General features: G+C 33.7%; 1 protein-coding gene and 1 long non-coding RNA gene across 2 annotated transcripts in view; one reads left to right on the top strand and one right to left on the bottom strand.

The window, feature by feature from the left end:
• The window catches only part of LOC149798094 (polyamine-transporting ATPase 13A3-like), a 139,670-nt gene that overhangs the window by 41,033 nt on the left and 73,708 nt on the right, over positions 1-24,929 (bottom strand). Inside the window, exons 17-22 of the mRNA XM_089960838.1 lie at positions 24,479-24,603; positions 21,973-22,157; positions 19,613-19,714; positions 14,051-14,130; positions 7,703-7,855; positions 4,597-4,693 (exon numbers count right to left, since the gene is read on the bottom strand). Of these exons, the coding sequence (XP_089816964.1) occupies positions 4,597-4,693; positions 7,703-7,855; positions 14,051-14,130; positions 19,613-19,714; positions 21,973-22,157; positions 24,479-24,603 (742 nt within the window). The remainder of the gene's footprint in view (positions 1-4,596; positions 4,694-7,702; positions 7,856-14,050; positions 14,131-19,612; positions 19,715-21,972; positions 22,158-24,478; positions 24,604-24,929) is intronic.
• On the top strand, positions 871-4,142 carry LOC149798096 (uncharacterized). The gene is made up of 3 exons (XR_016421580.1): positions 871-1,167; positions 1,807-1,951; positions 3,741-4,142. It is a non-coding gene; the product is annotated as an uncharacterized LOC149798096 (long non-coding RNA).

The following is a 24,929-nucleotide window of genomic DNA, read 5'->3' as shown; positions in this document are numbered from 1 at the left end:
TGGCATCAAAGAAATACGCGGGGTAACATTAAACATTTTGTCTAGTGTCCGCCAAAATTCAAACGCCAACTGAACAGTCGAACAGGTTACGTATTAGACAAATTATTATCGAGGTTTCACCCCAACCCCGTTTTCTATGCATATGTACATTATCAGTATAAAAAAACATGTACTGTACATAAAATTTAATAAATCCGTAAGAAACTGCCTAATCCAGTCGTGTTTGGTTGTGTAGCTGTTTCGCACTGTTTTACACGTGTATATTCTTGGCAATGGAAAATTTTGCTTTTTGCAGCCATTTAAATGTTCTGATCGTGTCATTTCAAAGTTTATAAAAGAAATTTCCTATTGAAATAATCACAAAACAAATCACTGACGTTTCCGTTAACTTTTCTGTGACCCAGGTTATCAGAGTACACGGTGGAAGAATCGGCTTGTTAGAACCATTAGAGTGTCCTATGGGGCATGGCTTGGCACAAGCTACTGTAAAAACATCAAAATTAACTAGGTCTATATTAATTAACTTATTAATGATATGAATTCACTTATAGCTCAGCTTTTATGAAACATCAGATGATAAAATAGCATTTATTTGATATATAAAATATAACATTAAGAAATACCCGAGTACATGTGTACAAAGGAGTGTAAAACCAGAAGGGCTCGCATCGTTGCCTACAATTTAAATGTCAGTCATACAATAGTATAAAATAATAAAAGTATTATTTTTATGCTAAATATATGACTGACTTTTATATTGTAATCAATGATACAAGCCCCTATGCGTACAACAACGTGTTTACTAATAATTTACCCTTTATGGCGCCTCAGATAAACTCGACAAATGCTGGATGTTGACCTACAGTGTACATGTAGAATAGCACTTTTAAACCGAACAGACAGAAATTTACGCGCGGGCCATGTTCTCTTAGCAAGGGCCACGCTGTTTATGAAGAAAGTTATTTAATATTCTCCTGCAACATGTTTGTTCTTAAGACATTCTGACAGCAAGAGTGTGGACATTATTAAAATATAGAAAAAAACACCAACATCTAAAGATGTCCACGTCGGTACTGATGTTAATGTCCAGTACGAAACAGAAGACGTCGACGTGCTGTTAGGGAAGATTCAAAGATTATGAAAGACTGGTTCTTTGCCGAGAAAGAGGTAAGTTACTTTTTCTCATTTCTTTTTACAATTTTCGCATACAGAATGATCAAAGTGGATAGCCTGAATCATCGACATTATAAGCATAAGCATAAATTCGCATGGTCATTTAAAATTGAGCCAAGGGTTTGTTTCAGATTTTACTTAAAGATAATAATTCAACCTCCTGTTTCTAAAAATGATATCTACACCACACTATCATCGAATATTTAAGCCTTCCACAATTCAACTGTGCAACCATGTCTGGCTCTTACCCCCACCCCCAATAATAATGCGGGCGCCTCAGTGAGGAGCACTTGCGTTACTGATTGAAACAATATGTACAAACATAAATGTTCTTCGTATTATTTTATTGCTGATTGGGTGGATCAAGATAAGCATACACGATTGAGAACCAAATGCAGTAGCTTGATTCATGATTTTATTCCTAAAGACATTTGCCCTGTCTGTCAAATATTTTGATTGCTAAATTTAAAACAGAGATTTAATTGGATAAGGATTACAGCTTTTCTTAATGCTTATATACACTTATAGACTAGGACTCTTTTGCCAACCAAATCGTTTTCTCATTTCAGTGCATTCTTTCTGTTCTGCATAGATTTAAAAGGATCAATTATACTAATTGTTATCTTTTTACAGATTAAATTTGATGAAGGTCACAAAATTTAATGAACACAACAAAGTTAGCAATCATTTAAAAGAAGTGCAAAACATTGACAGCAACAGGAAGAAGTCAGACAAAACCCCATTGCCATGCTAGAGGAAATTCCAACTCCAGTAAAGGGTATGTATAAGACGCTTCAAATCTTTTGATGTAATACACATGATAACATATGCATTTCAGACTCGAAAATTTGACCCCCAATACATTTTTTTTTAAAATATAAAAAGTGGAAACCAGATTTTGAATTTCTTTATATATTGCAAATGTACATATTTTGGAAAAATGTATCCTAAAAGTTTTGGAGAAATCTTCCAGAGGACTGTTCCAGAAGTAGAGATGTCAATATTTTGGAAATTTCTAATGTGTACCCATCATTCCTAACGATTGGTTACCAGAGTATACAATCAAAAGGAAATTGTATTAAATGTGAAGCTGAACTGCTTTGTTGTAGGTTCACATGTTCCAATCCCAAAAAGAGCTGTAAGCATAATTATTACTGATATAAGTGGCAAAAATCATAATCTGAGCACAACGAGTATAAATTACATGCCATTATTACAGAAAACTGTATGAAAAATGTATATGCAGTTATAATTTTTGTCACAAATCAGCTGAACTCATGTGGATTAGTAGTATGGATGAGAATAGACACAAAAGAAATTGATAAATTATTTGTGCATAACAGTCATTTTGACTAGTGTACATGTCTACAGTAACTTTCGCGAATCGTCATAAAGTCCATAAATGTTGATTGTTGTATTATTCTCAACCTGCCATGGTTCATCCCATAACGACGGTCCTGTGCAACATGTTTTTAAGTTTAACAAAATCTCTTTTCTCTAACATTTTTCAGTTACATAACATCCATCAGTTGCATTGATACATCCAGGGTTATTTTTGTTGTTGTTTTTTTCTTCTTTTTTTAAAAATGATATCTGGTGCCATTTATTTTCTATTTAAGCTGGACTGCTATGTGCGTAGTATCGTAATAGAATGAATCTAGGGCAAATGGTTTCACATTCAAGAACCTGTCTGTTTTCTTGGAACTGTTTGATGTAAAATTCATGCAGAAGTTACAAATGCATTAATTTTTATTTGTTTTTTTCAAAACTGTTATTAAGTAGCAAACTTTTTTTATCTTTATATTTCAGTCTATATAGCTGTCCATTTCATTCATTTTTTGTCCTAACATGGTGGTATAAGAAGTGCATGTTACAGTAGCTAAGTTAAACCAGACATTCATATTGTGCTTAATTTTATTTGACCCAGATAATGTCACCAGGATCTGAAAACAAGAGTGTTTTAAGTCATGAGAAAATTGGCACATGAACCATGGACAGGCATGAAGTTAGGATGGTCAGGCTTGAAATGTCAGCGTTGATTCTCAAACAGGTCACTTGAGAAAGGATTGTATTATTATACAGGCCACGTATGACGAGTAAATTGTAAGCAACCATATGAGCCCCTGTGAACACTTTTTTTTTAACGGGTACCCAATTGTTCGTTTTATTACCCAGGTTATTATCTATGGGAGAATACCCAGGTACACATTGGCATCTTTATTCAGAAGTAGTCAAATTTGGAATATGCAACATGACTTGCAGGTATCTCATCAACAGTGCAGTTTATATATTTGCTACTGAACTATGGTAATTCTATTGGTAGAGCTATTTGACTCATAGTCCAAAGGATGAATTTTCAGACTGGGTTGGCTGCGTAAGTGTGTCCTTGGGAAAACAGTTGGCTTCTATTTTCACAGTGTGATAAAGTGCCAGCTAATCCAAACTAGAATTATGTATTTTGCCTTTACCTTGTAAAACAAATCTTTAAAAATCAACCTTACATAATGTCTCAAATGCTGTGATCAGAAGAAAAATAACTTCTACCAACTTTTTCATTTCCATTTCAGGTTTCATTTTTCAACAGTTCAAAACTGAGCCTGCTAACTTAAATTCAGTGGTCAACAGGAAGTGCATTGATTCAAAGAGAACAATCTCCAAGTGAAAATATTGTTGCAGACTGGCAAATAATGAAATTCAGAAGCAGGAATGTCAATTACACGTTTTGTTTGCTTCAAATTTTCTGGAACAGTGAAGAATGGTCTTCATGTGAAGCAAATTTCCAGCAGTATCTTTCATTATGACCTTAAAGTGTTTAGAATAAATGTGATGTATTAATATAACAGGTACATACATACATACTCTAGTTGTCTTACCTTATTAAAAGATCACTAATCGAACTCAAATTATATGCTTATGATTACTAGATTTGAATATTGATCTTACTCTGTTTAATTCTTGTATTCAATAAAAACTAAATATTATAGTTGTTTTTTGTTGTTTTTGCTCATGTGAGCAAGATGCTGCTCACGTGAGCAAAATCTTGCTCACATGAGCGAGGTGTGGCTCACGTGAGCAGATCTTGCTCACGTGAGCGAGGTGTGGCTCATGTGAGCAAGGTGTGGCTCACGTGAGCAATATATTGCTTTTGGTAACAATTCCTGCACATGTGATTTTCTTATTAGAATCTATTTGCTCACGTGAGTTCTACCTAATTTGCATGTTAAATTGCACATGAGACTAACTTGAGTTAGATCCCACGTGAGAATCTCATGTGCAGAAGGGTAGGCAGTTTTGGTGTGGGAACACAGAACTTTCAAAACAAAATTCTAAACACTGTCAGTGGTGTCATTGTTAGTGAATAAGTTATACATGTCTTTCCATCTAATAATACTGGTTACATAAAAATGTTCTGATGATACATACCCAGTACAAGATAAGCACAGACACAAACTGAGTGAGACTGTAACAGGCCATGTATTTAAAGATGCCAAATGAAGTCACAAGGGCAGCTCTTCCTTCCCTATACATAAGGAAATACATGCTTTTAACAATTTAATAATAATGTACCAAAATTGCAGACAGCAACTCTAAATCACTCTCATATACACCATGAACTATTATGCTAAACTACATGTATATAGTTGTACTTCTGTAGACCCATGACTGGAATTAGAACCATTTAAGACACAGAATGAAGGGAATTGCTATTATAATCAAGCATACAACTCTCTATTTTTCCTCTGCAATAGTGCAAAGTTACAGTTATAAATAAAGTTATCACAATAATACTGGTTTATTTCACTTATTTCCTTTGCCTTTAAGAGACTGACTTAACTATTTTTTATGCAGAACCCTTGTTACCCATGAAATCAAATAGTTTAGTCCCATAAATGGGTCCAATTAATTCCACACAAAATGTTCTCTGTTCATTGATATACATTACGAAGCCAATACCCTCACCATCCTGTATGAATTTTTCAGCTAAATTATTTTTCAAGCCAAAATAAAAGTTTCTTTTTAGAAACTCCCAGTGTCTGATATATTAATTTTAGTAAATAAATCACACACTTTGGACATGTCACAAATATGAATGTTTCATAAATACAGTTTCTATAGTTAGTGTGAGTGTATTAGCAAGAAGCATTTGGATTTAAATGGAATATAAGCAGACAAATTCTAGAAAATATGTTTCTTTGTGCATATTTTCAATGGATTTACTATAAAGAATACCATTAGATATTTTCTTCAATTTACTGTTATGACTGGATATTGCATGGAATGGTACATAGCACCATGTCACTTTGTGGAACATGATCATCATGTTTTACCATGCACAGATCATCTATTACAGTGTATTAATTTCAAAACATTAATTTTTACAGGACTGTGTTGACTTTCACTGTGGAAAAGTCAAAGAAAGGGTTTTAAATTTGATTAAAGGTTGGTAATGAAACGTATGTTGCAATCTGTACTCTAATTTATTTCCTCAACAGTGTATCATCATTTTGCTTGTGTAATTGGATTGTTCAGAGGAATGTAATGAAGGACAAAAAGAGGGATGTGCAAAATAGACATTTATTATATGCTCATTTTTTCCCCCGTTAACTTTACATTGTCGGAATCATTCAGTATTCCCCGATACTGAACGCACGCGACAATACACATATAGCATTCATGTGAATAAAGGAACTACTTTCTATTGTAAACAAACAATGATGCAGACACCAGCACTTCTGATTTGTAAACAAATCATATACACTCGCGTAAGAGGCTCTTTACGTTGTGGTTATTTAAATTTGTTTCTGAATGAACTAAAACATGTTTCGTGGACTGCAACAAAAATAAAACCCAGCTGTTTTGGCACATTCCGCATTGATACAATGTTACGGATTTAGGCTAGCTACATTATATAAAAGATGGACGATTATGTCCTTACAAATAACATACAAGTGACAAGGAATATACTGTATTCTTTATCTGGTGATAAGAATGGCAAAATAAAATATGCTTACAGTTTTACATCCTGAATTTCCTCAAAATGTTTTTTCTTAATTCTGCAAATCCGAATTACATGAGCCATGTCATAGGTTTTCAATCTGGATTACACATTTCGAAAATGTGCTGTAATTTCGATGATAAGTGCAACTGCATCCTCCTTACTGCACTCAAAATGAAATACACATTAAATTCCAAAGCGTCTTTTTGAAAATTGCAATTAAAAGACTTCATATTTTTCCAACGTTACGATTTCAAACATTCAATGACAGAAACAGAAAAACATTTGCAGACGTAAACAGGCTTCTCCCGCGCCACTTCAATCCGATGTATTTCATGTATAATTTGCACAGATGAATCCAGTCCAAAATCACAAACTTTCGTTGAATCGAAACAAAATACCAAAATATATTCATTCCAGATCAAATGGAAAAGTCGTTGCAATGCGCATTCATTCACAATATGACTGCAAATTTCGATTTTAACTAGGCACACCATTTTCTTTTGAAAGTTATGTCGACCGCGCGACTAAGTTCAAATTTATCTGGGCAGAGCTATGTGCGCATTAATAATGATGTCATTTTGTAATGTCAAATCTGCACTTGTGTATTTAGTTTGGAATATGGCATTCATTCTTTTACGTTGTTTCTTGTAGTGTATTTTGTTTATATAATTAAACCTTAGGTTGAATAAAAAAATGAGCATATAATAAAAAGGTTACTGCATTTGTATGGGAAAATATGAACTCATTTTGTCAGAAGGATATACTGCACTCACAAGTTTTTGTAGTATCCATCTGAAAACTCGTTCATATTTTCCCATACAAATGCAGTAACCTATAAATACTACTTTCTTTTATCTCACATCAGTGCACAAACATTTTATCACATAAATTTTAAACTATTATCATCTTAACAAAAAGGCATCAATATAAAAGTCTTTTCAACTATCTGATATGTAAACTCTAAAACTCCCTGAATATGAAATTCATCAACTGAAACTTGTTGAAAAATCTAACATAATACAATTACATACAATAGCTGTGTTGAGTGGCATATTATACATAAAAACTCTTGTCTGTAATAAAACATCAGAAAACAAAAGTTTCTCAAGCTATACATCTTTGTTTATGTCCCTATTACAATGAACATATTTTGTTTCATATGGCATGTAAAGTCATTCATACAGAGTCTGAAAGGAGTAGAGTTAACAGTGAAAAAAAACACATACAAACAAAATATATGAGTGCAAACTAAGTGGTGAATGAAATTGGTAGGAAACAGACAATGCAAATGTAAATTATGGAATGTAGAATGATGATAAATTTGTTGTCTCTATACCCAATTTTTGTTATAAATGTCATATCGAAAGAGATCTTTATTAGCATTTTCTATATCAGGCATGTGCAGCCTGAAATCCAGCTCATGACCTAGTTTTATCTGATTACATTTACATCATACAGGCACGTTTAAAAGATGCTATTCAAACTGTCACTTATAGGGAATTGCTCATGCCTGTTCTATATCAAGCTAACCTGATAACTGTTGGCACACAGCTGATGTTCGGAGACTTGGACGTGAAAGGAGAAGCAACAGAGGCCTCGGCTTCCGAAAGTGAGATACCAGCATGTGCAGCTTTCAGGGCACCACAGTCATTTGCTCCATCTCCACACATCCCCACATAGTACCTGCATACAAAACAATGGATGGAAACTACGATGATGCTGAGATGTATGGATCTTTAAAAATGAAGTTACAAACTTGGTTCCATGATCCTAGAAGGAAGTGATTTTGCCATTTTCAAAGGTGACTGATACTGGACTCACAAGAAACTTTGTGCAAATTTTTCATGGATTCTGGAGATGACAATGAATTTTGGATATGTTAATCCATTATAGTAAATAAATATTTCAAAGCTTTGATAAATGAACACACACACACATATATATACGTGAAACATTATAAAACAATCTTTAGTGTAGCTGTGATAAAACATAAAGAATGATATATCTAATTATTAAATGTAAGTATTAAGTACTAAATGTAAGTCAATTAGTATTAGTATTATCCTTCCATGATTCACTGGTGTCCTTTCAAACTAATTATTAACAAATATTTTTCTTTCATAGCACTCTATAGCATTATCATGTTTGTTTGTACCCCCCTTACCAAATTTTAAAAACAGAAGCATTAAGGACATAAAAAATGCACAAAACTGTCATTTCATTTAAGGATTATAATTTCTAAACTGAAAAACTCAGCAATTTTCAGCAGCTTTCTGTTACTGTCAGATTTGCTCTTGGCAAAGTCAATCATATTTTTCAACTGAAGAATTAGAACATATTCAATATCTTGCATCTTCATCCATCTTAAAGCACACTCTTTTGACTGTTTCTGTTGCTGATGATGGATTATGATTAGGTGTGGTGTCCTCACTGTCATGATTAGAAGCATCATCATTGTCAGCATCAGAAAAGGTGTTATTGAAAGTAATATTTTGAATAATTTCTGCACCCGAAACATGGTCTGCAACTGTGCAGTCATTATCAAAAGTAAGCCATTCATTAACACTGTTGCGTTACTGCATTAGCTTCCCAGCATCATTCTCAAAAAAATCCATCAAGTAATCTATCGTAATCATCATTGATATTGCTGCTGTTATCCTGAGTAATAGTAAATGCTGCCCCAAGTCCTTTCTCCCAGCATTTCTCAATGCAGCGTGGCATAATGGCATCCCAAGATTTGCCACCGAGGTACATTACTTCTTTCAGATTTATACTTTGTAGTGTGCCTGGACTGAGGTTTCATCGCAAAAAATCTTTTTCACAAGCTCTCTTCTATAAATCATTTTAAAAACTGATATTATGCCCTAGTCCAGTGGCTGAATCCTGGAAGCCGTATTCTTTGGGAGGAAGCTGGCTTATATTTTTCCATCCTTACTAACCAGGCTGTCTGCAGGTGGGTGTGCAGGTCAGTTTTCCAATAATAACAATGTCTTCAGCTTCATCTTCAGATTTCTGAGGTGGGATCAAACTGCTGGTACGAATTCATTTTGAAACCATTTTTCAAACAAAGCAGCTGTCATCCACGCATTTTTTTTAACATCATATGAAAAAGGTAGGGTCTACATATTCAAATGATGGAAGCATCTAGGCAACTTGAATTTTCGATGTATAGTGAGTGAGTCTGTGTCTTTCCATTTTATTGAACCAAAACAGCAAAATTAATCTCTATTTTATTTTCTTAAACCCTTCATCTTTATGTTTGTCTTTATTCACAGCTAGGGTGGTGTCCGGCATCATTTTGTAGAACAATCCAGTTTCATCAATTGCAAACCTGCTCTGGGGAATATCCACCTTCCCCTTTTATTTCCCTCAATTCATTTTTTGAATAGTACATAGCCGCTTCAGAATCTGAAGAGCCAATTTCTCCAGAAACTGTCACGTGGCTAATCCTACGTCGCTTCTTAAAATGGTTTAGCCTGGATCCATTGCTTGCTTTGGAGATGGAATCTTGCCCATGTATGTCAGTGTGAAAATTTTCATCTTGTGCCTTAAAAATGGGTCCTGAATTATAGGCACTTCTTCAGCCCTAGTCTGCACAAACCACTGATACAGAGCTGTATCAAGCTGGGTGTCTCCTGCTAGTCTTGCTTTATTTCTCATCAATCCCTCACTTTCATGCATATCCACAACCATCTCTCTTAGTTTCACTCCTTTTTCTTTCATCCTTGGATTGTTCATTCATTCACACATAAATCTCTAGCTACTTGTGACTGTCTAACATCGGACTTAATCCTGTCCAAAGCTTCAATCTTTTCTTTAACAGTAAAAGCTTTATGTTTCGATTTCCCGTTTCCCATTCAAAATGTCCAATAATTAACACTTTCACACCTATTAGTTTGAAAGACTACAGCAAGAATAATTGTCAATCAACAATCGGGGTATGTTTGTAGGGAATGGACAGCATTATTCACTGGTCAACTGATTGCATAAAATAGCACTGCCAAGCGACGCACACGTTAGTGGCTTTTTAGAAAATATTTTTGTTTCATAAATTGTTGCCCCATAATTTGAACAAGTTTAGCTTGGCAGTTGACTTTGATAATGAGCATTGCACTTAAAATTAATTTATTTAAAAATTCAGGTGAGAATCGTTTATCAACCACCGCATTGTTTGTTGCTTAGTTGTGTATGCAGTTTAGAGAACATGTGTTGGACATTGAGCAACAAATGTATATGGAATACATTGAAGACAAACACAAAGTAGACTTGATGGATTCGTTGCTAATGGACCAGTAATAATAAGATTAACACATGAGCTGTCATCTTTCAACAATAAACAAAGATCAAAGTTCTCAAAAGGCCCAGCCCTTGGTTCAGTTACTCATATATCCGATGTTTATTTTGGCACAAAACTGTAAGAAATTGGTTACATTTAAAAACTGTAGAAGGCTACGATTGTTTTATATTCAAATTCTTACTCGATTTCCTCCCCAAAACGACAATAAACTTTCTACATGTTAATTTTCATACTTTTAAGAAAAACTTTTGTCCATATAAGATAATAATACATGTATATGATATTTCAGAAGCAAAGTCACAATTGTTTTATATTCAAATATATATGCAATCTCTTCTCCAAAATAAGATTTTTTTACGTATTTTATTTTTTATACTTTTAAAAAAAGAATTTTTAGGAGAAAAATACCTGTAATAAGGTATATGAAATTTTGGGATTCACGCCATGCCCATGTTATTTTCAAATTCGTGTTTTAACGGAGTGTGCTTTAGGGGGGACACAGTGTGTGTGTGTGTGTGTGTGTATGTACACCTCTCCCTTGATAACTCGCGCACAACGGAGTCCACAAACATAGAGCACACTATAAGCAAGGTGCGAGTTACCGAGGGACCTTAAAAACTAGAACAAAAATCACTTTGACAGCTAGAAAACTGAGGCGGTGGGGTGGGGGTTGGGCAGCGTTAGGGAACTGGGCTGTTTAATGACTGAATCCTCATTTTACAATCACATCGATAATAAATTTAAATAATGCGCTTTTTCTAATAAAGTTGTTCATTATTCTGTTTAAAAAACATTTATTTTCAAAATGTCCAACATATGAAAATTCGTTCTAACTAGTTTGGACAACGCTCACGTGTACGCAAATAATCTGTGTATTATGTCACTGCTTTTTGTTTTCTTGATGAGTCTGGTACCTGTAGTGGTGTTTAATAGTATCCTGCCAAATCGGGAGTCCACAAGCAGGGAACTAGACTAACTGTTAACACACCACCAAACAAGATTCCTTTGTTCAAAAACATATGACATTTAGTTCACGACACATCTACGTCGAAACTCAATTTTTTTATTGTTCATTTAGTACAATATTGATGTCATGATTTCATTAGAAGTAATAATGAAATTTCTTATCATCCCTGAGGATATCTCTAAGTGCCAGTTCAAGAATTATCTGAAACTTGCTTGCACACACTGGTCCATATCTGTGAAATCAAGCTCTTTATTTTACAAAGCATTCATTTCGCTTGGCTGCCTTGTTATCTTTGATCACAGCTATGAAAGAGTCGGTTAATTTAAGGTAGTTTATGTTATATACACAATAATGTTATAACAGTGTTCGACTGATCAAATGAAGTGAGTTCACCTGACATACAACCGAGGCTGCTAGGTTTTAAGTTGGTAGGGTTTTCATGCCTGTTAACTTTACTTTTATTTCATCTCCTTTTTTATTCAAAAGACACAATAAACATGATAATACAAAGGAGGCCAGCTTTTAATTCAGTGCAACAATACAACAAATACTTCTGCAAATCAGTTATCAAAACACTGTCGGCACTTACTTAGGTTCTCAGAGAAACGCTTGCTGACATAGCTGTTACGGTAGATTGACGCATTTTACATTTAATTACAGAGGACACATTGCATTTATGACAATAGCACTTGAAAGGAACTAAAAGATAGAACTAGAAAAAACAGTGCACTATTGATATTAATATAAATTAAATGAAACAAAGAAAGATTGAAAATATATGCCAAGCAGCACATATCCAAAAAGAAATTAAAAATAAATAGGTTAATTATTAAAATGGGATAATTACTTAAAAGTTAGATGTAATATGAAATAAGGGTGGGATAAAATGTGGTCTTTATAAAAAAACATGCATTAATCCTGGTACATATTGTGTTAAACAGCTTGAGACTGCAAATATGAACTATTGTTATGATGAATCAACACAAGCTTTAGGTGTTGATACTCAAATAGCACCACCAAAATAGAACATATATTAAACTTGTTCAATAGGGACCAACCATTGAACTTTGTGGTGGGGCTGTCTTTGATTTTCTTTTGAGCTTTGATAGTTTTAAAAAAATTTATGATAGTTACTATTTGAGAAACAAAATTTTTTGTCATACTGGTCAACTATCATACCGAGAGAAAGAACTCCTGATTTTTGGGGTCATTCCATCCTACCAGTCGATTTCATATTATGTCCTGATGTTTGCAGAGAACTCCTGATTATTACATTATGTCTTTCAATTTTCATTTCTTCTAAAAAAAAAAGTCCCACATAAACAGATATATAGTATCCAATTCACATATTAGCCATGTTCTATTTTATCACCCATGAATACTGTTGTGATGAAATAATTATCACACTACAAAGAATTTGTTTCTTCACCAAAAGGAATGTTAAGTTTAAACATTATTCACATACATTTATGAAATGTTTTTACCCCTACAACAATACTAAAATCAGAAAATAAACCAAAACAACAAATAAACCACAACAATAAAATTGTCAGCAATTAATTTCAATTCCAAGAATGATCAATGCTGCAGCTCCATTAATAAACCAAAGAAACTTACACCTGGCATCACTGTACCATATTTACAAGTGTTAATTATCATCATTAAGAAAAAAAGAAGGAATGAAAATACATACCATGCAGCACTCAAAATACTAATTCACTATAAATAGTTTTTATAGTAAGCAATGTTAAGTGCCTTATGAGTTGAAAAAAAGGAAATAAGGTGGGATATAAAAACGAGGGGAATATAGTTGCCATGAGACTGCATATTGAGGCACCTTTAGTTGCAACAAAATAGGACATAATTTATTTGCCAATCAATTGCTGGTTACTTACATGACACACTGCAGAACATGGGTTCTTTGAATTATGTTGGAGGGCCAATCCTTTTCACAAGATAACTGCATCAATAAGGATTAACTGTTAATTAGTTGCACTAGCTTTCTTGCTTGTTTAATTAAGACTAACCTTTAGTTCATGTGCAGTTTGGCCACGGCGGACCAGAAAATGAAAATAGGGCACATCCTGGAGGAAAATAAGGCACGTCACAGGGAGAAATGGCACATCCTTTGAGAATTTAACACATGTTGGACCCAGGAGATTGGTTAATATTTAGTGAAAAAGAGGTCTAAAAATGTTGCGAAAAACCTCCCAATTTTAGGTCCCAATCTCCCTATTTGTTTAATTCAATGTCCCAAGTTGGCTTTTGAAAAGCTGACAGGTATGCTGTTTTGTTTACATGGTTCTTTGACTTTTATAACACTAAGCTCATGTGTACAGAATAGTCATATTGTTGTTAAAAAGTCACTAACTTGCTTATAATAATGCAGCCCTTTCCATTTCTGATTTATAAAAAAGACTATGAAACCGTTAGACTGAAGTACTGTAAAAAATCTGACAAGACTTCATCTAATTTAGATGTCTTTGAAAGATGCTGATATACCTTACTATACCTCATCATTTTGATGCAGCAAAACTTGTATTTTTGTACAAGAAGCTGACAGGATTAGAGAAACTGTGCTTAAGTTCTGGACAATTTAAATAAAACCACTGACCCAATATCCTGCAGATGTTCTACAAGCTGTGCCTTCTGATCAGGTGACATGCGAGCAAACACTGTTCCCTTACATACAATCTGAAAACAATGAAATAAAACATTAAAAAAACTGAAAAGAAGCATACAGACAACATGAAAATATATTTCCTCATTTCTAGAGAATGTAGTAAACAAAATTACTTTTTAAAGTGCAATTATTCTTAATATATTGAACTTAGACATTGTGCAGTACATCATAATGGAACAAGCAAAAAGAAAATATCTAGTAATACACATGCCACGCATATTTTTTCATATACAGAAAACTAGAGCTAGTAGTGATGGTTAAATTGGAAAGAGCCAGTTCTCTATAATGTGCTTAGCAGGGATTTAAACAGAAGAATATATTTTTATATTTCTATGTTCAGAGGTTATAACTATTCTAAATTATGTGGAATACTAGAAATCCAGTCCATTCAAGGTCTCATCAATATGAGTGCATAAAAACGTTTACTGAAGTGTAATCCATAGTAAAGTGATGCTGTGGAAAGCAAAGTTAGGAGTAATAAGGGGCATAACTCATTGAAATAACAATGTGGAAGACTTGAAACAACTCAAAGAATCATCAATATAAAGCATATATGACAAATTCAGTGAATCTAAGTTAACTTCTGTAAATAATAGTATAAAACGCTGAAAATCAAACTCATACAAGACTTTATTAATTTAAAGTCATGTGCCAAAATTCAATGAAATTCAACAAATTATAGTGCAGTTATCTACAGAAATCAAAGTCAAGAGAACAAGCACTATGTGTGCCTAACTTTTCTAAACAAGATTAAACCTTTATCAGTTAATGAGACACTTTTTATACCAATAGTATTGGCTCTTTTTTTTAGCTATGTGGTTTACAAGCAACATACTATGAGATATTATTTCTCAAGGGATATAACTCTATCCCAAAGGAAGACAATGAATACACCAAGCTATACCAGAATTTGTTCAATGGTTCCTGGGGTATGCAGGTTACAAATTTCTCTTGAAGTGGAGATTTAATACACATTGAAAAGACAACAGTAACTGTCAAAACTGGACCAAAAGGAATTGCAACATTTACAAAACACATGTTAGGACGATACTGATTATCGCGAGTTAACGATAATCGCATATTTAAATCTTATTTGGTAATGTTTAAATAATCTTGTAAGTTAGGAATTACTGTGAGCTAGAATTTTGTTAATTTTATGCAATAGTAATCGAGCTTGTGGTAGCGTAGGTAAAGAGATATAGTAATGTTAGATATACTGCTAACGTGTTAATTGTGGCTGATTGCTGTGAAATGAAGGTGATGTTCTATCGGATTAGTTCAGAATTTATGCAGTGTGGATAGCTAGCATGCTTCTGAGCAACTTAAGTGAGTGATTTTATGTACATGTAGAAGTGGTACATACAGAGATTTAGGGGTAATTTTGTCCCTTAAGGAGCAGCTTTCTGGGGAGAGATGGGACAGTCCGAGATGGAAGTCCCAAAAAAAGGAGTGATGAGTTCAGAATAAAGGACTAGAAAGTCCAGGAAAGGGTGAAGTGTAGAGAATAGGAAGGCTCGAGGAAATAGGAAGACATGGATACATGGTCAAGGGGGGAAGGTGATGCAATCAGTCACGGACATTGTGCTCTTTTCACCACTTGTTATTATGATGAAATAAATCCAAATTAGACACTGCTATTAAATTCTGTTGACATAACTTAGATTGAATTGGAGCTGCTATTAATTGTTTTTAATTAAATTTTGTTATTTTTCTTGTCTATGGGGCTCATATTGCATTATTTCTTCCCATTAGTTTTGCTCAGTTCTCTGTTGAAATTCTATCTTTCCACTCCCACTGAGCTATAATATCGAGGAAGGTCATCATCTAGATAATGCCAGCCAAATCCAATTAACCACCCCTCTTATGACATTACGTGTTATTTGAAAACCTGATTTTTACTCCCTGATGACCTGACATGGTCATGTTTAAAAAATATGATTTACAGTAATCTAAGTGAAATAACACAAAAAAGACATTTTTTGACCACTGCTACATATATTCAAAGCATGTTGTCTGCATAAACAGTAATCAGTCCTGCTTCAAGTTCATGCAAAACTATCCACAGGGTAGTTTAAACATCTAAGGTAAGGCAGTCAGAGATAAGCAACCACCATTTCACAGATTAATTATTTTGGCTAAGAATGGTTAGGATGATACCATGTGAAGTAGTTTGAACACAGCTGGAGGACAGCCTATTAGCAAACTAATTTGTGTAGGTAAAGTACATTAAGTGGAACAACCCAATTCATTTGAAGTTAGGTACAACCAAAGAGATACATTACATATCGAAGAGCAAATGTTGTTCCACATCACTGCACTGAATGAGAAAGTTTTAAGCCATTATTATTAAGAATTACTGGAAAATTCATAATCAATGGCAATCATAATCAATGGCAATCATAATTATAATCATAATCAATGGAATCATAATCAGTGGCAATCATAATTATAATCATAATGAATGGAATCATAATCAATGGCAATCATAATCATAATCAATGGCAATCATAATCATAATCAATAGCAATCATAATTATAATCAATGGCAATCATAATTATAATCATAATCAATGGCAATCATAATCATAATCAATGGCAATCATAATCATAATCAACAGCAATCATAATCATAATCAATAGCAATCATAATTATAATCATAATCAATGGCAATCATAATCATAATCAATGGCAATCATAATCATGATCAATGGCAATCATAATTATAATCATAATCAATGGCAATCATAATCATAATCAATGGCAATCATAATTATAATCAATGGCAATCATAATTATAATCATAATCAATGGCAATCATAATCATAATCAATGGCAATCATAATCATGATCAATGGCATTGCTATTTTGAAGTTTGGAATTTAATCCATATGCAAAACGATTATTTTGGTTGTCAGAATAGTGTACAAGTTTTGTTCATTTTTTTAAAGGCAAAATGTCATAATGCAGCAGTAATTTTGGAAAGGATAACCCATCTGCAAAACAAGCAAAGCCCAAAGGGGTAGAATTATATTTTTTGCATATATAGCAAACACCATATTGCCATTAGCCATTCTGCAGGGTACATGCCATCACACAATATTCCAAAGAAAAAGAATATAACTTAGTAATCAGACTGGGATCATGTTCTTTTCCATTATGGCAGGTGGGAAAACTTAGCTTGGACTGGGATGTATTGATAGCAATGCTTTAAGATCATTTTAGTTTAAAATTTAAAACATTTTTCTTAAAGAAAGAGTTCTATAATGTGAGAATATCTCAAATATTTCCACTGAGATAAAGCCTATTTATGAAAATGTCCAAATTGTATGGCTGTATTTTAATCCCTGGCATTTGCTGAATGTTCTGTTTATCATTAACAAACAAGCAAACAAGACAGATATTCAATATTATCAGTTTAAGAACGAAATTTTGAGAAACAGTAAACCCCTAATTTATGTGTATATTGCAATTCTGAGAAACCTAGCATATGTCATATTCACACTTCTCAAAGTGAATTTTCTCATAGGAAATATTAGAAGAGTATCAGGTGGTATTCCTTAGAGCTCACATTTATGACAACAAAGGTACAAATATAAATCTCTTTTAACCAATATATGATTTAGATCTATCAAAACCATCCAGAATTTAAATAAAAATGACTTTGCTTCAGGATCATCACACTTCATAAATGCTGTAGGACTTAATTTGAATCACCTGTTTGAAAATGGCATGTGTTCATGATTTTGGTGCTCAATTCATGTCATCAAAATGCATTTTATTTTCTCCAAGATAGCTGATCTTGTCAGTGAAGCATGTGTAGCAGATAAACATGTAGCACTCCTACAGGACTCTGTACTGTTCCTATGTTTATGTAAAGTTGACTCACTCGTCCTTGTAGCACGCCTAACTTCCTTTGCAGTCTTACCTTTTTCGTACCTCTAAAGAAACTTCAAGGGGTTAAGCAAGCTCTTAATTGATAGTGTTAACACATTTACCGCTGCTGCCTTGATAACTCTTCGTACTTTACCTCCTTCATCTCCCGAGTGCCTTGATAATGTGGCTGAGTTTATCTAGTTTGTATCCTGGGCACCGAGTTTGAGTGGCAGTATTTGTCTAGGCCTGTATCCTGCCCGACGAGTTAAATCAGCACAATCCATTGGTTAATTTGAAGCAATTTCCTAAGTATGCAGGCAGTCTAACCAATAAAATTTTAGCTTACATAGAGTGAACATTGCTGAACAGAGGGTAACAAAATTGACTTCAATAACAGCAGAAATAGTGAAAATATATAGATCAGAAAATGATACAAACTGACAAGAATCAGCCACTGGGAGCAGACTTTTACTTGACAGATTCTGACAGAGAATTGTCAGGATTTTAATCAGACGAGATTGATAGTGACATCAAAATAGCTACTGGAGATAACAGCGGTAGTGATGAGAATGAGAATGTTGAAGAAGAAGAAAATGAAAGAAGAGCTGATCGATGGATCGTAAATGATAAAACACACACTGACAAGAAGCTATACAAAGGACCAACATCAGGGTCAACAACGGATTTAGACCCTGATGCAAATAAATTTAACTTTTTGGAGCTTTTTTCTTTTGATGAATCGTTAAATATATGTTTGGGAAATAAATGTTGTTAGCATGAGTGCTCATAATTCAAGATTTGTTAAGTGTTTTATTAGTTTTTAAATTTTCACTGAGATTTCTAAGGAAGAAGGGTAAGTAAAGAGCAAGTAAAATATGCCCATTTGTGTACAGTATTCACAGGATGTTAAGTTTACAAGAGAGATAACAAGTGGAATTTATGTGCATATAAAATATAATTATTTAATGTGTTGATGGTGTTAATAATTCTGTGTGAATTTGTAATGGATTTTATGGATTATTCATGGCAAGAGAAGCAAATTGGCAAGCACATCATTTGTTTTCACCTTCAAGCATTATTTTATTTCTGCATGTAGCATGAAATTTATACCATTTCAGCTTAATTAAACGAATGCAAATAAAATAAAAACAAATTTATTGCATGTAGTCCCTTCTATAAAAATCTGCAGCCAAGTGCTGCCAGCAAGTCTCAGGGATACAGGCAATGGTAAGGCTAACACTACCCTAGGTGATTTATGCAAGTATGCTGTAGGGGACTGCCTAGCTGTTTGGCTCAGGGGTTAATGTGTTAAGTGGAGATGCTTTAACTGCAATAGTGACACTGAGACTGAATGAAGCTTCCTGAAACCAGGTTGGGAACTCATGCTGTTTGTTCATGTATGTACTCGAATGATGTGTGTCTTGGGGTGTATTTATCTCTTCAAGTGTTAAAGTTAATTTTGGATAAGAGGAGTTTACTGCATTTAGTGAAACTTTGGCCTGATTAAAAGAAGTATGATGAAATGGATAGAGGTGGACTGATGGACAGACAAAAAGGTGACTTCTATAGGACTCACATGGCTGTATGCAGGGTCCTAATAATAACAGAAATATAATCACCCTTGGTAGAATATTGGGGAAGTGCTGTCGTAAAACTCCCCATGACTTCCCTGTCACAGCAAAGCAATAGTGTCGAGCATGTCCCATGTCAAGCCTAGTCTCCTGAAAAGTTATGCAAGCAATATGAAGAAATTCATGCAGAAATGCTCAAGTGTATGAATTAATGGTTTTGATGAATCGACCAATCTGGATTTGTTTAAAGATAAAAAGTACCAATTGCATGGCACATTATATGCCTACCCTGGAAATGATAATCCTACATAGAGACACAGCAACATTTTGTGTGAAAATTGTTTCCTTTTTCAGTGACATTGAATTTTTTTAATTTTACCCCCAAATTTTAGAGGCTTCTTACTTACTACAAATGTTTTACTGCAAGTGTAATTTAGCCATCCAGATCTGTGATGCAGAATTAATGTTGTCCTGTGGAAACCTCTTTTCTGGTTTCAGTTGCAGTGCCCAATTGACCACTGACCAAAAAAAATCAATAGGCTTCTTCTTTATTCCAAAAGAAAGTCATCAACCAAATTTAGTCCCAGTATGACATGAAGAACTAATTTTGGTGTTGCCATTTTTCTTATTTCAGTCAGTGACCTTGACCTTTACTGTGTGAGAATACATTTGGTAACTGAGAGATGAATGGATGGTCAGCAATCATAATAAACTCTGCCTTATGTAAGGTATATAAAAAGAGGTCCAAGTGGGCCTGATATCACTCATCTAGCTTATATAACTTGACAGTTTACCATTTCATTAAGCAGGCTAATGTACTAGTGTAGTTGGTGGCTTTGTGAGTTAAGCATATGAAAAGTTATACCACTGACCCATGGGAAGCTACTCGCAAGCTTTCTTACATACCCTCATTTGCCAAACCAAGACAAGAACTAATGTAGACAGAGGTGAGATATGAGTGATCTGTAAAGGTGAGCAACTGGGGCCCACGTAATATTTTGAGAGAACATCATATGAGACATGTCTCCCAAAATTTATATCATGCTGATTTTTCCAACTTTACTATATTATGATAACATATCTTTCTAACAATAAAGGCATAATTCATCTTCACAGTCTCTTGCTCACAACTGAACTCATCTAGATCTTGATGGATCCAAAAGAGTAGTAACAAGCTCAGCCAATGTGATGCCAGATCACCTTATTAACATGTGTTGATCACACTTACTTTCAAAATGTTCCCAAGTTCTTGATCATATAAGCCCATATACAAAACAGGATCAGAATTATGCCTTCCAGAGTGGTTATTTGCTCAGACAATCACCTCACAAATATGCATTAATCTTGCTCAGTAATAAAACAATCAAAGATCCTAATTATACGGTCTAAGTTTGATGAAAATCAAATAACAAATATGACTCCCAGAGTGGTAACAACTTCAGCTAAGCAGATCCAACACAAAATAAATAATGTGTGGATCTGACTCATAATTATTATTGGAATTTTGATCAAATTAAGATCATTATTGCCTTTGCATCAAATCTGATCCCATGATCTTTCTTAGTAACCAGTCAGAATTGAGCAAGTGACACACAGAAATATGTGATGTTTTAAAACTAAACAATGACAACATGGGAATTTTATGGTTTATTATTTTTTGCATAATTTTTCTCCCACACAAAATTAAACATTTTGGTGCATAACTCATGGAAGAACCCAGTCAGAACCACTGACCCATGGTCAAAACTGTCAGATTAAACAAAAATTGTGGCAAATCTTAAATTTTGGGGGTATTTATCACACATTATCATATTAAAATACATCTCAACCACTATCAAACCCATTCAAGATTTTGAGGATATAAGCCCATATTTCAAATTTTTGATGTAAATTAGATCAGAAATATAATTTCCAGGGGTGAAACAAGCTCAGTCAACCAGACATAAGATCACCTAATTAGTGCTCAATAATAATCTCATCTGTGACCTTACTGATACATGAATCAATAAGATACATTTTTACTATTAACCTGGTTCTGCAGCTGGTCAAAATTCTTGTCACAAAGGGAAAAATCTATATGGATTATAACCAGAATACAAAAACAAAATGTACTTTAAAATTATTTATATTCAGCATTAACTATAACTAGTCCACATGTGTAACTTTCACTGAATGAGCGTGAACTAGAATGACAAAAGCTTGAACTATTGTGCCCTAATACACATAACCCCGAGCATTAATTAGGGAATATATGGTAGGTTCTTGGTTGCATGCATTGTTTCAAGACAATTTCTACGACAACATGAAAACACAATTCAACTTTTTACATTGAAAATACACTTGTAAAGATTACCTTTGTGAACTTAATTTTCACAGTAGATTACAAAACATGTAAAATAAACGTATACCTTAAATTTATGCAAGGATCCTGTGACACTGTTTTTAGTACTGTATGTGTGGATGTATTCAATTTGGGCATCTTGCCTGATATCGCCTTCTTGGGGAGGATAAGCCTGGACCAGGATTATGGATTCTTCTGGATTCACCATCCCACACTCCCTAGCCACACTCAGAGCTGTCAGCATATTATCTCCTGAAATCCAGGACAATTTATTTAGCTTCATGGATAAAGATTTTCACAGAATACCAAATTATGAAAAAAATTTGGGTACTGAATTTTTGGACTGGGGAAAGGACTTTCATAACAGGACTTCATTCTGTCTATAAATTTCTGGTTTTGTAGCAACAATGAAATCCATAAACACTATATCCACTATATTACAATCAATCTGTTTTTAATGCAATCTGATAGAATATTTTACATGTCTGACAGAAAATAACAGAAACTTCCCTGTACGTAAAGAAATTAAATCTGAAAAACATTATGGACCTCATATTAATTATTTAAGTCACAGCTAGCAAATCAACTCAAGAAACACAATTTGATCTAAGGTCCCTCACCTGACCAATAGCTGCTCAACAGCCAACACAACATTAAAAAAAAAATTATCATTACAATCATCAGCCAATATTTTTACCTAAAAAAAATCATCATCTAAAGATGAACCATGTTGGGAATCAGACATTTTGGGTTTTCTGTGTAGCTGATATTTTAAACAAGCATCTGTAAAACTTTTTAATTCAAGATTCAAAGACAGAATGCTTGTTTCCAGGGCCCACAATATAAATAAATTTAGTTTAACAACCATTCAAGACAAGCCAAAGAACCCAGATGTGCAAAAAATCTGCCTACTCAAAAAAGATTGATGTTGTGACAAGTGCTACAATATCACTATCAGATTAACTTATGTCATGACAAGCACTTACAATACATCAAATGAAATGACTTTGAATTAATATTATTGCTGTGAAGTGTTTGCTTACAATACATCAAATGACATAGCTTTGACTAGCTCCATGGATAATGATAATCAAAGGATTACAAATTATGCAAGCATCTTAATCTCATTTCCGTTTTTCTTAGGGACTTATTTTTTTTTTGCATATCAATTTTGGCAATTAACTGCATGCAATTACTTTGACTGAGACAAATTCAGAAGCCTCTGCATTGATTTAAAAAAAAATTAATTTTTAATTTTCAAAAATGATGGCAAAGGTCTTTAAGTATCAAGTGAATAATTTCATTGCTTTCTTCTGTTTATAGATGTAAAGTACCAATCATTTGGCAGATGTCAAATCCCTTTCAAAATGGATGGTAAAACTAATATTTAGGATCTCTTTAAAGGATGGCAAATTTGTGTTTAACACTTAAAGAAGTTTCTTTAACTTGTGAAATATTTCTCTAATGTTGAACTTAAATGAAAAGCTTTTGCCAAACAGGTAAATAGTCAAATATTTAGACCAGGTTACACAGTACATGTTGCTTTAATCTATTTCAGTGGATGGTACCTGACCCTGCAATAAACAGAGGAGGATAAAGAATTTTATCCTGAAAGGATTTATTTTGAAGAGACAGTTCAGTGTATTCAAAATGGATAACATTCTTGTTTTTCGCCTTTAGTGTACAGTTTTAATGAAAGGGAGGGTGGGTAATGTAACCATCTAACAGCATCCTTCCCCAAATTGATTTTTATATTGATGTGAAGGAAAAAGTTTCTAAAGCCATGAGGAAATTTTTTTGAAGATTTTCCCACATATTCAAGAAAAGAGCTGTTAGATATTCTTCAGACTAAAGAGCTATTGCCCTTCTGTGTAGCAGCCTTAGTTCTCTTAATAATACATTGGATATGATCCTGCTCATGTGAGTTTCAGATTTTTTTAGATTCTATTTTGCTAATGCAAGTTCTATCTAATTTGCATGTTAAAATGCACTCAAGACTTACATGATTAAGATTTTATGTGATAATCATGTGTGCAAAAAGGTAGGCAATTTTGATGTAGTTGTAATTGTGTCTTACATTAAAAGTACCATAGAGTACTTTCTTGTTTAATATGATCTTTATAAACTGGTAATTTAAGCAAAGCTGATACCGCATTTGCAAATCTGCACAACAGGACTTTGCATTCCAAAAGGTAATATCATTTTACCATTCAGGCTTTCAAATATAAAACCTGAATACACCCATAATGGTCCAAGTTGTTTTAGTATCTGGTAAATGCAGTATCTGATGTAATTTTGCTGACATAAAACGTTCATAATTTTCTTAACATCATTATAAAAGTTTTCACTTGAAAGAAGTCTGTTTCAAGTTATGTATATTTTCGTAAATAAATCTTCTCCACAAAAAAAATATTTGAGATTTGTTCCATTTCAGATTTATTTTATATATAATATCCTTTATAATTTAACTGCAACAATTCTATTATCATGAACAGTATTCTTGACTGGTTTGTAATGTCATTTTTCATGCAATATTTGTACAGCAATATGTGAACCTTCCATGACAGCCTTACCTGTAACCATGACAGTACGGATGTTGGCATCCCTCAGTTGCTTGATGACTGACTGGGTATTTGGCTTCAGTCTGTTCTCCATCACTAGAAGTCCCAGAAATTCAAGACCCTTCTCCACCTGCTCCCTGTATAATGTATGTGGCAAACATGTTAAAAAAAGGCAGGGAAGTGGTAAGTGATATTTTGTGCGCTCTACTTCATTCTGACCAGAGGGTGCATTGGCAACTTTGTGTGAATGTAAAATGTGTGTGTTCATCCCACAATTCTACATTTCACATTTAGTCTGACTGAGAATGTGTTTTCAAGAGAAAGTCATCTAAGTTTTTTAAAAATATTAGCAGCAAAAGCCTTAACTGATGCCATCAAGAGATGAATATCATTTGTAGATGTTCCACCCAGTTACTATGGAAGCCACATTGATGCTAGGGAGGCATTCCCAAACATATCCTTG

Source organism: Sinohyriopsis cumingii, chromosome 6 (genome assembly GCF_028554795.1).
Source record: "Sinohyriopsis cumingii isolate HCF-2022 chromosome 6, ASM2855479v2, whole genome shotgun sequence".
In the NCBI taxonomy this organism is placed as follows: domain Eukaryota; kingdom Metazoa; phylum Mollusca; class Bivalvia; order Unionida; family Unionidae; genus Sinohyriopsis; species Sinohyriopsis cumingii.
The sequence above is the reverse complement of the archived record's forward strand: the minus strand, read 5'-3'. Positions and strand labels throughout refer to the sequence as shown.